This window comes from Crinia signifera, chromosome 1 (genome assembly GCF_055691185.1).
Source record: "Crinia signifera chromosome 1, ASM5569118v1, whole genome shotgun sequence".
Lineage (NCBI taxonomy): Eukaryota > Metazoa > Chordata > Amphibia > Anura > Myobatrachidae > Crinia > Crinia signifera.
Genome location: NC_139217.1, coordinates 209942815 through 209957476, shown reverse-complemented (window position 1 = coordinate 209957476; position 14662 = coordinate 209942815). Strand labels below are relative to the sequence as shown.

The window sequence follows — 14662 nt, the reverse complement described above, 5'->3', positions numbered from 1 at the left end:
ATATTTTCATCATAGGACTCTTCTGAACAATTTATACTAAAATAAAGTTGCTGACTAGGCACTTAAACAGTATTATAGAAGCCAAAGAAGGGATTTGCCACAATAATGCACATTATGCATTATTTTACTCTCGAGTGTATTTGCTTTTACATCATACTGCAACATTTTTTTTTGTTTGTTTGGTTTTTTTTACCCTCACTTAAGGTACCCATAGACGGTCCGTTCCCGGACCGTCCGTTTTGTACTATGCATAGTACGGTACAAAAAGTATGTGCTGCACATACTTTTTGTACTAGCTAAACATCATATCGGATCGCATTGCATGCGATCCGATACGATGCATGCTAATTAAGACCCAAACGGATCCGTTTAACGGACCGTGTATGGGCACCAATATAAAGCTACGCTGTTCTGTAATCCTGTGGGTAAATGTAATACCTGGTGGGGGGGCATGGCAGTCTTTGTGCTCCCTACATTTATCCTGTTTTTCTATCCTGTTTCTCCTATCCTTTGAACTGTGAATCCTACCTCAGCCACTGGACATCCTGCCCAACTGACCTGACTCTCTGACGTTGCTTTATATGAAGACTCTCTAGCTGCGGTCGGAGGGAGATACGTGCTGCGGCCTCCCTGTGTGCTGAACCGCTAGCCACGTGGATCCTTGTGTGGCGCTGCTGCCCGAGTGCCTTGTTCACCGGGGATACAGCGGGTCAGGGTGTCCTGTGACGGCGGCTCCCTGGAAAGTAAGGTGGTGAGAGCAGGAGACTTTCTCAGCTGAGACTCACTGCTACTGACCACACGGGGTTGCAGGCGCCACCTTGCCTGCGTGTCTGCTGGGCCAGGGCGGTTGTGGGTTGCTGCTGTTAACCACAATGGAGTACACAGGGGCAGTACTTCTGCTTTGGAAGCTTCCACTGGTGCATAGTAACTCCTTGACACGGCTGTTGGCAATTGCTGCGGTGGTGTTGGGGAGTAACTTGGGGTGAGGTGCTGCCTTGACTAATCTGAAGTACGGTTGCCATATTTTTCGCATGGATGCTCAGTTAAGCTGATGATGATTATTGATTCCCTGACCCTTCTGTGTGGTCTAACTCTTGGACTTCTGAGGTTAATTACCTATATTAATACAGGGTATTGCTGTTTGGTGATCCTGAAGCTGACATTTTCTTCTATACATTTACGCGGTGTGCTAGCCACCGCCATCATACAGCTGATGGTTTATTTCCCAGGTGATCCCTTTTAGTGTGTTTCATATTGAGCTATGGAATCTGCTGTCCAACAAATACTATGTGCAATTTCAGCCTCTAGGCTCCTTCGAAAGATGGCTGATATAAAAGATGATATCCTGTCTTCTACCTGCACCCATGAGTGGTATGCTGAGGCTGTTGTGGATGCTCTGCCTATGCATGTTGAACCTGTGGCTCTTGTTAGTCCTATACTGGTTCCCACTCGAAGTGTACTCTTCTATGGTTCCGTCCAAATTTGAATCTATTTGCTGTTTCGTACCTTAACGCTTTGCTGATGTGATCCACCTACTGATCCCATCTTCACTATTGATGGACATGATCAGTTCCTGGAATCTGTTTAAATATCCTGGATGTCCTCCGGTCTATCCTCGTGTGACTGGGGATGACTTTTCTGAGATAACTTTGCTCTATCAAGACATCGACAGCTGGCAAGATCAGTTATTTTTCTCTTAGCTATTATAATTTAAGATGCCCTTTTTCTATTTGTTTTTATCTTTTGATATTTTTCATATTGGTGTGCTTTTCTGTATGTGGAGGTTTGATTTGGGATGATTAAGGGTCGGTTTGTTTTGGGGGTGAGGCTATATAGGGTGAGTTTGGGGGGGGGGGATATATTTTGGGCATTTATTCTTGCTGGATGGGTTAGATTATTATTTTACTATATTAGCCTGCTTTATGACATTACAAATCATATAGGTTTAGAATATAGTTATAGGTGCATCCTAAAAAAAATGAGGCATACCTTATATTTCAACCTAGACTAGATTTGTGCTTCAGCTTGTCCGAATGGCGCCTTCAGGTACATGCAGTGTTACATTTTATTGTGAAAATGATATAATGAAATTATATCCGGATTCGACTTTATAACACTTAGCCATTTATATTATTATGAGATGCTATGCCTCTGCTGTTTCAACAAATGTGTAATGCCTGCAATATATTGTCAACCCATCTATAATTTATTTTATGTTCAGCAATGTTTGTTTTGTTGGTACATAAAATCAATAAAAAATTACCAAATTTAAAAAAAAAAAAATTAATACCTGGTGAGTGTGTCCAATGCATAGGGCAGGCTATTACTTACACCTATGACTAACTGCTTTATTTCAACAGTAAATATCAGTTGTGGATGATAGTATACCAAATAATTTCTCCTTTCTCTAAATTAGTTGGTGGAGTTAAAGAATGGTGAAACGTATAACGGGCACTTGGTGAGCTGTGACAACTGGATGAATATCAATCTACGTGAAGTCATTTGTACTTCTAGGGTATGTGCTCTTATAAACGACCTTCTTTTTTTATTTTTTATTACAGTGGTAGGATAAAATACTTAATTGCATGTTTTATATTTATTCCAATGCACTATTGGTAAACGTATGAGTAATGATCATATAGACCAGCAGTTCTCAAGCTGTGGGTTTTGACCCCAAAGTGGGCCCGATCTTCTTAGCATGGGGTCGCGACTTCATGTTGCTTACCATAAGGCTGATCACTTTTCTGATCTCAGTCAGTGATTCAAGGAATCTGGAAACTATATTGAATTGTCTGTGATTTTAGAATCCTGCCATCATTTTCTGCCTCCACAATGCTGCCATGTATGTGCTGACTACACCTGTGATGTGATGACCTTCTGCAGTAACTTGGGGGGGCCTGTAATTATTTATATTGTCTGATAGTTTAAGAACCCCTGGTATAGACCTTACCCTTGCCCGCTTCAGTTTGACTAGGAGCATCAAAACAGAAATGGAGAAATGCCTTTTAGAAGTAATTGGTCTCACGTTTTTTATTAAATGACATGGGAATTGCGTAGATTTTATGTACACGTGATGCACTGATAGTATTGTAAACACTCTTTGCATAACAAGATTAACACCATGTCTTGCAACTGTCCTATTATATAATCTGCCCTTTTTTCCCTATTGTGTCCATATATATCCCCTCGTGCGAGCAGGGCCCTCTGCCGATTTATTATATACTCTATATAATTATAGTGATCGCACTTATTTGGGGCCAAAGACCCATCTCACATGGCCCAGAGGGCAGCTGTGGCCCTGAGGAGGTTAATCCCCATGTGGTATGTTTTTTCACATAAACAATCATATTACATGTACTGTAAATGTGTATTTCTCCATCTATTAAGGCAGGGGTTCCCAATCTTTTTTGAATCACGGCACCCTAGAGTATCAGATTTTTTTTTCACGGCACCCCTAGGCCAAAAGAAAATTAATTTGATTGGGTTTAAATACGATTCCTAGGGTCAGTTATGTGGTAAAGGGCAGGATTTGCTTCTGTTTGCACACATTTTATGATTGGCAGCCACCAGCACTGGTTTTGCTCATACATAATTAACCATTAATAATTTGAGTTGGTCCTGGAGCACCAACCCAGGGCACCCCTGCATGTGTCCCGAGGCACCCCAGGGAGCCACGGCACACAGTTTGGGAACCACTGTATTAAGGGATACTGGAATCCAGTCATGCCCCTTTCAGACCGTACATATTAACCGTTATATTGCTGTTTTCTTTACTGTTTCAAAACGGTAATGTGTGCGGTCTGAAAGGTGCTGAGTGATTTTTACAGTTTCCAAAAAAAATAACGTTTTTTGGAAACGGTAAATATGGAGGGTCCTACCCATTTCAGACCCGTTTATTTTGTGTGTAGAACGGGTCTGAAACGGTATTCAAACCCCCCCCCCCCTCCCCCAGCGCAGGGAAGGGAATGGTCGCATTGGGGGCAGGGGGTCCCTGCAAGTGTCCGCCGGGGCACTGTGTCCTGCCCTGCCCGGGGTGAGAGCTGGGGGCTGCTGCTACTGCTGACGGCGCGGGGACTGGCGGCTGGGGTGCGGGCGGCTGTCTGCCCTGTTTCACCGGTTCCGGAGCGGGGCAGCAGCGGAGTGCGGGCAGCGGGAGCATGACGTGGATGTCCCGAGGCCTCCTCGTCCTCTGTGGGGGTGGGAGAGACGGCGCTGAGACAGTCCGACACAGGCAGCAGCGCAGGGTGTGCTGATAATGAGAGGGACGGAGAGCAGCCAGCAATGCAGCTGATGGAGAGCGGGCAGGGGGGCGCATGGTGAGGTGATGTGGGGGGGGCATCACCTCACCATGCGCCCCCCTGCCCGCTCTCCATCAGCTGCACCGCTGGCTGCTCTCAGTCCCTCTCATCAGCACACCCTGCGCTGCTGCTACCTGTGTCGGACTGTCTCTCCGAGCATTGGGGGGGGGGGGGGGGGGCGGCTTTACAGCTTTTCACTGTTGCTTTCACACCGCAAACCTGCTTTAGACCAGGTATTTACATGTGGTGTGAAAGGGGTTAAAATTGTTCTGACCCCTTTCAAAAACCATTTTAAATACCTGGTCTGAGCAGGTTTTGCGGTGTGAAAGCAGCATTACAGTGGTTAGTCACCAGGAGTTCGAACTTAGTCAGTGTGATCTTTCCCCCTCTATACCCTTCCCTTCCCTCTTCGATTTGTGCCTCAGGTAGCTGGTAATGTTAAGAGCAAAATAGAACTTTTTGGTATTAACTCCACTCACCGTGTTTGGAGGGACGCCATACATGCTGTGAAGCATGGGGGTGGAAACATCATGCTTTGGGGCTGCTTTTCTGCAAAGAGGGACAGGACAACTGATCCGTCTTAAGGCGAGAATGAATGCAGCCATGTATCGTGATATATTGCCCAGAAACCCCCTTCCCTCAGTAATTGAAGCTTGAATGTGGCTGGGGCTTCCAGCATAACAATGACCCCAAACCCACTGCCCGGTATCAATACCGATATAAATATGACCAGATGGATAACAAGTGAAGTGCGCAGTTTATGTACTTTATCCGTAAACCACTAACCCTTTATTCCTAGCTACGTGCAAACAAAGCGTAACACAGCGTAGCGAACCTTGTACGTGTATGGTACACGCTATACCAATACTTATAAAACAGTATCTTTCCCAGTACGTAGTACCCAACTTGAGTACACCTTTAAAGGACAATGTCCGTATTACAACTTTGTCGCTAAATGCGAATAAAAGCCAAGACTCAAGTATAACTCAAGAAATAAGGAGATAGAGTCTCCAAATAATGTATTTAGTCCCTAGCGGACAGCAGGGGTTACAGAGAGAGAAAAAACAGTATAACACAGTGTACAGTTTGTCTAACAATACAAAGTATGTTTTACACTACTAGGGGGGGGAAAAATCAGATAGAAAATACAATCAGCCACACTAGAAAATACATACAGGAATGCAAACGGTTACCGTCTCATCTAAAGCGCTGGCGCTGCCCTTGGTCATTGAGCTCGCTATTATCTGTCCAGATTATAGCCTAGGGAAATGGAGGGAAGAGAACCTAAATTTGGGCTGTGCTCCCACTCTTATAGTGTCCAAAGAGGGGGAGGCAGTAAGGGTCATCATTGGTTAGGAGATCTGATGTCGCTTCTCTTGGATTGGTGCAGGAGAATGCAACTTGGTTTCTTTTGTCTTCAGGTATCACCCTAGCTTTCATGGTTTATCCTGAGAAACTTGTTACTTATTACAGAACTTGGGTATTATACTTTATTTGCGTAACTCTGCAAACCAAAATGGCGGCCATACCATTCCTAAAATGGCCTGTATGCAAGCATTTTAAGGACCTGGAGTGGCCTAGCCAGTCTCCAGCTCAACCCAATAGAAAATCTGTGGAGGGAGTTGAAAGTCTGTGTTGCTCTGCGACAGCCCCAAAACATGACAGATCTATAAAATATTTGCATGGAAGAGTGGGTCAAAATATCTGCTTACAGTGTGTGCAAACTTGGTCAAGAACTACTGGAGACGTTTGACCTCTGTAATTGCCAATCGAGGTTATATTACAAAGTATCGAGTTTAACTTTTTGATTGTGCAAATATTTATTTTGTGCAAGAATATACCTGTACAAATAAATTGTTTGAAAATCACACAATGTGATTTCCTGGGTTTTTTTCCCCACATTCTGTCACTCACAGTTGAAGTGTACCTATGATGAAAATTAGACCTCATCTTTTTATGTTGATAAAGTTGCACAATCGGTGGCTGTAAAAATACTTTTTTACCCACTGTATGTATAGTATAGTGAATGCTACAATCAAAAGACCCAGACAGGTAGTAATTGCTCCTGCCTGTCTGCTTCACATGAGCTGTCGGGGAGATTTATCCACCTTGCATGCAGCATCACTAAAGTCTCCAGCTACTAAACCACGGTCACTACGGTACTGGTCGCCGCTGCGTGCAGCGCACCTCATGGACCCTCAGACTGGCGGCATCCGACAACCACAGGGTAGTGGGGGTAGCGGCCTGGTCCTTGGCTAGCAGGAGACCAGGCTTTTCAATTAAGATGGTAATAAGGATTCCCTGTCAGTGGTCCGCAGGCACCATTTTAAGCCCTTGGTGCCATAGTGGATGGACGGAGCCTGTGCATGCAATGCCTTCTGATTCCCAGCAGATCTGGCGGTACAGAGAAGTCGGCATCCATTTTACAGGGTGCAGCCTGTGTACAGAGAAGCACACTGCTGCCAATGAGGGGAGTAATGCTGAAGGCTTCAGCAAAGCTGCAGCTATACCGGAGGTCATGAGTACAGCAGTTTATAGTGTTTTGCATATTGTACATATATTTGAGAGAACCCCATATGTATACTGTATATCAACTGTTTGGGAAGCACAACTGATATATCATATATTTGAGAACGCCATATTAATACTGTGCCTCTCTCCAAAACTATACCTCTCTCAAACTTTATCTCTTTTCTTTCCCCATCTTTTTCTCACTCTCTCATCCCCATGATTATAGCAGCAGCTCCTTGCAATGTCCAATGACAACAAGGGGCTGCATGCATTCTAACAGGGGCCTTTTTATTTTTCCTTATCCTTTTCTCCTTACTCTGACTTTACACTCTCTCTCATACCAGAATTGTGGTGTGATTCCCTGCAATGTTTTCACACAACTGTCATTCATTGTATTAATAAAATGGGTACTTGTTTCCTAGCACGGCGCCCACGATTCTGATCTTACTGCATCTTATACATCTCATCGCATACAATATAGTGGCATGCGATGCGATTTTTAATTGTACAAGCACCCAGATGGGTGCTTACAATGTTAAATGCACCCCCATTGTCAACGCCACCCCCACTATCAATGCCAACCCGAAGCGTGGCAAGCGGCGGCGGTACGCGTCCTTTGACCTTTTCATAACCCACTATCCACGTCGGTGTGGAGTTGATTTTAGCGTGGCAAGGGGACGTGGTTGACTTAACATGTATTCAGCGGGGCTCGCCACGCTTCGGGCTCGGTGGCTTGCTACTCTCACCACACTGTCTAAAATCAACTCCACGCCGACGTGGATAGTCGGGGTATGAAAAGGTCGGAGGACGCGTACCTCCGCCGCTCGCCACGCTTCATGTTGGCGTTGATAGTGGGGGTGGCGTGGACAATGGGGGAGCATTTAACATTGTAAGCACCCATCAGGGTTGTACAATTAAAAATCGCATTGCATGCCATTTGCTGGCATGCGATGTTGTGTGATATTTATTTGTACAATCCGGGTCATATACCCGATTATTGCATCGCATAGCTTATGTAATGGTATGCGATGGGCGCCATGCTAGGAAACAAGTACAATAAAATGTATCTATTTTAATGTGAAATCAGTCCAATATCCATATGGTTTTTATTGGTTTAATTGTTTATTAATTTGTGTATAGTGAGCGCTGCTGCCCAATTCTTCTTCTCCTTTTTTTTTTTCCCGCTCTAGTTCAGGCCTGACTAACCTGACCTCTCTAGCAGCTGCCAGTAACTCAGCCCACATTACAGCGCCACCTTTACTTTTCTCCCCTCAAAGGAGATCACCCAGTCCCAATGTTTTGACACAACAGGGAATCACAATCGCCCTAATGGGGACAGCAGAAAATTGTGTCTCATTCTATTCAATACGTCTAATTCTGCTAAATGGTTAAAAGTCATTTTTGTTACAAATGTCTCAACGGACACGAAATCTATAAAGTACCAACTAAGCTCATCCTTCAACTAAATGTGTATCTAACAAGTATCTCTAGGTGTGAGAGAGGGGTTAAAGTTATGTGCTAAAGAATTATTATATTTAAATATACCTGTATCGCAGCTGAACCTGGGTCTTTTATGGACCCAGTGGGTACCCTATATATATATGCCATGCTCATGTCCTCCCAAACTCGCTTTCACTGCTGTGTTCTTATTTTTTATTTCGCAATGTTCATAATTTATTTAAAAATAAGTCATGAATAATGTTGGCAAAGCTGGTATGTTGTCATAGATGAGCTTTATAGCGCCATCACTGGTCAGTTTAGCCTGGTACTAGGGTTTCTAGTCTTTTTGTCCTTTTTTAGTAGTAATTTAGTTACGTAATATTGAATGTGTTTTCCTGTTATAATTATTGTCATATTTACTTTCTGCCAGGATGGTGACAAATTTTGGAGAATGCCTGAGTGCTACATACGTGGCAGCACTATTAAATACTTGCGGATCCCTGATGAAATTATTGACATGGTGAAAGAGGAAGTGATGTCAAAGGGCAGAGGACGCGGTGGAATGCAGCAACAGAAGCAGATGAAAGGTAGAGGAGCTGGAGGAGCTGGGCGAGGTAAGTCTGGTCATTGTGCAGCATATTATGTCTGGTCCATTCCTCTGTTAAAAAATAAATAAAAAATTCCTGAATCCATTCATCTGAAGTTGGCGTTGGCCCAGAATGCAAGGTTGGTACAGCTTTGCTATGCACATCTTGTTACAACCTGTTCCCATGGACAACTATGGGAACGGTTCATGTGGAAGACTGGCAGATAGGTATTCCAGTATTTGTAATAATTAACTATTTCTGCCCTTCAGACATGCAGAAATGGCTGTGTGCACTCTAAGCATAAGGGTGAAGTCAATTAAGTGCCAGGCACCGCACTTTATGTTGGTGGGACCTTAATCAAAATTATTAACCTACAGGGTATTGGGCACTTAGACATATGTGGCTTTCGGACAGGTGGCCAGAGTTGGGCTGCTGTTGGCTGTTTATAAAATTCCTTGTCAACTGCGATTTGCCCACAATTGAATCCCCCCCCCCCCAATAACACTTTTAATCAGAGCAATCATAATGAACTCTACAATTTAATGATGATGCAAATTTTAAATTTTTGGCACAATATTTGGCCAAAAAGCCAGGGCCATGAAACCTCATTAGGGGTCTCTTACATCCATACTACTGATATTATCAATGTAATCTGCTTCTTGACTATAGTGCCTCTTCTTAAATGTAGTATGCAAATGCAAGAACTCCTACTAATTAAAATCACCTATGGGCAGGTGGTTGGGGCTGCTACTCTAGGCAAAAAGCATCTGTACCTCAAAGTGTCTACATTTACGATTACCGTATTAAAGGGTCGAGTTGGATAGCACACCATAAATTTAAACATAAGAGGTGCCTATATGCAAAGTAGCACCTCTTCTGTTTAAAATTCCAGTGTTCTGTCAAACTCCCATCTTACTACCAGTAGCTTGATAGGTAATCGTACAAGACTTAGCTCCGATGGCTCTATGTGATGCCTATCCTATAAGGTGTGCACAAATGAAAAGGAGACTTTTGTTGTAGCAGCGGCGTCTCTAATCGCAGTAGCTTATTGTGTTTGCTGATAGATTTCCCAGCTGTGTGTAGTGAACGTCTTCACCTGAGTTTCTTCATTCCTGGAAAGTTGTTTTGTGGTCAGATGCATGATGGATTCCTCCAGATTAGCGCAAAGAGCTGTTTTCCAATCTCTTCCCGCAGAAAGCATGCATGCTTCAGAAGTTTATTGCAGGATAAAGGTGGTGTACGGAGAGCAGTGTCTCAGTCTGTGCACCATATTCCAATTATGAGGCGTGACGTAAAGGCATCAAGGACTTGCCAAATTGGATAACAGCTCTTTGGGCTTACGTGGAGGAATCCATCATGCATCTGATTGAGCAAAATAACTTTTCACGAATGGGGAAACTAAGCCAAAGCCATTCAGTACACATGCCACCTTTGTTCCTTTGTACGGCGCTGCGAAACACTTGTGGCGCCTTATAAATAAAATTATAATAATAATAATGCACAACTGGCAAAAACACAACGCCATCTATCGGCAAACACCTTAACCCACTGCGATTAGATACAACTCTGCTACAGTAAAACTCTCCTTTTCATTTGGGCACACCTTTTACATATGGTGGCCATATCTATAATACACCCTGCAAAAAAAAAAAAAAAAACCTGTACCTTAAGGAAACCTAACCTTAGACCCAACATGATATCTAACTTAAGAAAAAGAAGGGAATCAAAACAATGCTGAAGATGAAACATTATTGTACCATGCAATATAATTCTTCCAGACTCTATTTAATTATCTGTAGTCCACTACTTTTTATTCTAAAGGTGGCCATACACACGCAGATTCGTCTTCAGATCTGGCAGGTTGGAACAAAAACATATTGGGGAGGACAGAGAAAGGGTGTCTTTGGTTGGTGCACCAAAAGAGAATTTAATAATAAAACATGACTTTTATTGGTTTCATTAAAATAGTTGCGAAGATATAAAAAAAAAACACATAGGACAACATTGAGTGATTTAAAAAGGATTTAATATATCCTCACCTAGTGGGACCCCACTTCACACTGTCCCTGAATAATTTTATAAAGCACGGTGGTTGAAATATAAGAGTGGAAAAGTTATGTCTGGTATTGACAGTTTTACAGTGTGTATGCTTATCCAGGATGTAACAATTATCAGATACAATGTATATATTCCTGGGGCTCACTATGCAGTAGTGATAAGTGCCTGAACACGGGTGTGATCCCGTTTCAGCACTACCACTGGCTGGCTGGAGCCGCAAGTTCCACAGCCTGTGTGTTGACCGCAGAGATGTGCCTCAGGTGTGCCGCCGTGCACTACCTCGCTCTTACGTGTCAGATCAGACAGGAGTGTACACGGCTCTTGCGCTAGTCCGTGTCACTGTACTACAGGGAACAGTGTGCTACGGATACCCTGTCGCCACCGGCCTAAACAGATCAAAATACAATCATATGGGGGGAAGGGAAGTGGGGTTTAACACACTAGGTGTGCAGTCAAGCGTACGCTTTCGCAAGAGCTTCTTCAGGCTGGAACAAAAACATGGTTATGCATGAGAGCAAATTACGGTTGACCATTTGCTTGGAAATGCTGGAAAACTGACACTCATCCATAACCATGTTTTTGTTCCAACCAGCATAGTTTGTTGAACTGACATGCTCTTAGATTTCTCTCTTGCTGACCCTACCTTTTTATTACCAAACTTTTGTGTGCATTTACCATTTCCTTGAAAGAATAGACTGGTTACTCAAAGTCTACCTTCCAGTTCTTTATTCCTAAAATAACGCCTGCCTATCTAGAGCCACCTTGTCAGAGACCCTGACACTTGCATATTTGGGTGTTAGGAGTTTGTTGCCCACTAGCAGCTGCTTCTACTATCTTCACACCCCCTCTAGCTCCTGCTTCCTGTCTGTGTGGCTGGTGTCCTCCATGCAGGAATTCCCACCGATTTCAGACCTGGGGTGTCACCATCTTCCTTCTGGTCAGCTGACATCTGTGCTACTAATGAGAATCCAATTCATGGTTCCCCTTAGATCTCAGCCAATCTGAAGCAAGCAGTTCTCTAAAAGAACTTCCTGGAGCACTCATTGGTTGTCAGTGCAACATCTCACAGATTGCATTGTTAGCATAAAAGCATCCGGTGCCGGGTGGGAGGCAGGTGCAGCCTGGCGGTGTCTGAGCCATGTGCTGCTGCTGCTGCTCAGTGCTGCCTGGCGTTGTGTGAAAAAGTAATTGCGAATGAGCAAATTAATCCTAGGATTAAAATTCTGGCGATTTTAGGCCCAAATTCTGTCTATCCTGAGATTGGCCTCCCTGGTTACAAGCCACCAGCTCCAGCCTGCTAATCCGTATTCCAGGATCTGACTGGGAAAGCCATTATATAGGCTACAGTCCATCCTAGCAAACAGACAGACGCCGCCCAGAGTCTACTCACTAGCATGCGAGTGGATGTGTTTACAAACACATTAAGCTGATGGTTGCTCACATTGAAATGTTTCTATTCCGTTTGCTAATAAGTCAGTCAATACTAAAGGTCCAAACACACTGTGCGTTTTTGCCCAGTGTGTATAGATAACTCTTATTGGGGAAAATCGCTGGACTGAAAAACACTCAGTGCATACATACTTTTTTACATGCGTTTTTCGCCCATTTCAGTGTTTTTTTTTTGGTACTTCTATTAGTTGGGCGCCCACTATAGTTAGTACGCTCATACCCCCACTATCCATATCCGCGTGGAGTCGATTTTATGTAGTGTGGCGCGAGCAACCGAACCCGAAGCGTGGCGAGCGGATGCCTAAAACTAAGCAAATAGCTTAGTGGGCGCCCAACTAACATATAACTACCTCCCTTTTTTTTTTTTCAACTGAAAGTCGACCAGTGTGCACGGGGCTTAACTTTTATTATTCCCGCAGATCTCCAAATTTGGGGCGGGCGCTGGCGTCCTGTGACTTAAGCCCATAAAACGGTGGATGTTTCGCTGCTGCCGAGTATTTGGGAGTTGGAGCGCTTGGGTATACTGGGGAGGTCTGATATTTTTGCTGTTTGTGTGCTCTGGTATTCGGTCGGGTTTTTGGAGTTGGGGTATGATTGGGTGTGCGGAGGCTCTCGGCTGTTTGGGAGTTGGGGTGCTTGGGTGGTTAATTGTCTGATTTCACCAAAAATCATTTGTAATCCGATGCGCACTTCCTGCTGCAGGGAAGATCAGAAGATGCAGCTAAAGATCTGTGGTACTTGGGTGTTCTGTCATTTTGTCATTTGGGTGTTGGGGCTCCCAGGTGATCGCTGGCGCAAGAGCAATATCAGGGGGGGGGGGGGGCAGCATTGTGCAGCCGAGGGAGCGACATAGGTTGGTTGGGGGGGGGGGGGATGACTGCACATAGCCTACATCAAAATGTACTGTTTGCATAAACTCTCATCCATGACTGATGGGGAGTTTAAGGGAAATCTTAAGACAAAGCTTATCTTTTACTTATATTTCAGGTGTGTGGGAAACGTTTAAACTGCACCAATGAGGCTTCTCCCAGGTTGTTCTGTCCTACTTTTAGCTGCTCTGCAATGGATAGCACTGAAACAGTGCTGTCTGACTGGATCCCCTCTAACAAAGTGGATCCTTTTTGTATCCCTTTAGCTACCTGGGCTAAAGACATACAGGGTCTTAACGCTTCACGTGCAGCTACATAATAGGTTTTAACTTAGTTAAACAAGTGCACGAATGCCCACTCACCGCTATGCCGCAACATCCTTGCTGCATTGCGGGGAAATCCCAGTAAGGATGTAAGGGAATGCTTTTTCATGTTTCTGCTCCAATATTTTATTACAGGAGGTTTTATTCATAATAGGGAGCCTTCTACAATAAGCTACAAGAATACTGCCTGGAATAGGATGCTAAGAAGGAAAGTTGTGTAGAAGCTGAATCCTCTTTTCTGGATTAAACCATGGGTTGGCAACTAAATCCGACCGACTGAATCCGGAAGAAGGGACAAAATAACTTTTTTTAAATAAATTCTCTTGATTATCACTACCTCAAAAGTTGGAGACCTGAGTCACTGATTCTTCTTCAGTAGATCGTTCCGATTCATCCAAATCTTCACGAAGTTCTTCATAGGAAACCTCAGATTCTGAAAACTAAATGAGAATTTCCCCATAAAACTCCTGCTTGAGGCAATTAGGCCCAACTGAAGACCGTAGCTTTTCTAGTGAAGAGTATGTGCTTTTCAGACCTGAAGCCGTCCACTCTATTGCTTTGGTCCGAGATTGTAGTTCTGCTGGACATATTTTTGGGTAGCACCATGGTCTATCTCTTGGTACATCTAGCTGTAAATCAGATCTACTGTGACTAAATCCAAAAATAACTATTCCTTTCTTATAGCCGATTCTAGGGAAAGGGCAAAAGACCTTTTATCCAGGCCAGTACTTCCATTGGATGGGCAGGGACCTCTGCAACCAGTCGCAGATCCCGAGCAATCTCGCAAGCAGCACATCGAGCAAGCATGTCCTCCGGAGATAATTTAGCCTGACCATGGTAGCAGAAATTATCCAAACTAGTCCTTCCTCCTCCAGACTTAGTATTTCCATTTTCACACATTTTAGCAAAATTATTTGTAAGGGAAAATACCATTGCAAACCTACAGCAAAAAATATTTGATTAGGAATGTGTTGACTTTCCAGATTTCCAGCCACGTAGAGTACCTTAGAGGGGTTGGAAGAGGAGCTTCATAGAAGTCATCAGCAGTTTATTATTATTTATTTTTGTTTTTTTCAGGGGCCTGCCTTTACCCTGTGCAATAACTTCCTGGGCTGCCTTGGTCAGCC

The 14662-nt window shown here is 43.8% G+C and overlaps 1 protein-coding gene across 1 annotated transcript in view; it reads left to right on the top strand.

The window, feature by feature from the left end:
* The window catches only part of LSM4 (LSM4 homolog, U6 small nuclear RNA and mRNA degradation associated), a 38052-nt gene that overhangs the window by 11734 nt on the left and 11656 nt on the right, over positions 1-14662 (top strand). The window contains exons 3-4 of the mRNA XM_083179242.1: positions 2417-2515; positions 8680-8863. Coding sequence (XP_083035368.1) covers positions 2417-2515; positions 8680-8863 — 283 coding nt within the window. The remainder of the gene's footprint in view (positions 1-2416; positions 2516-8679; positions 8864-14662) is intronic.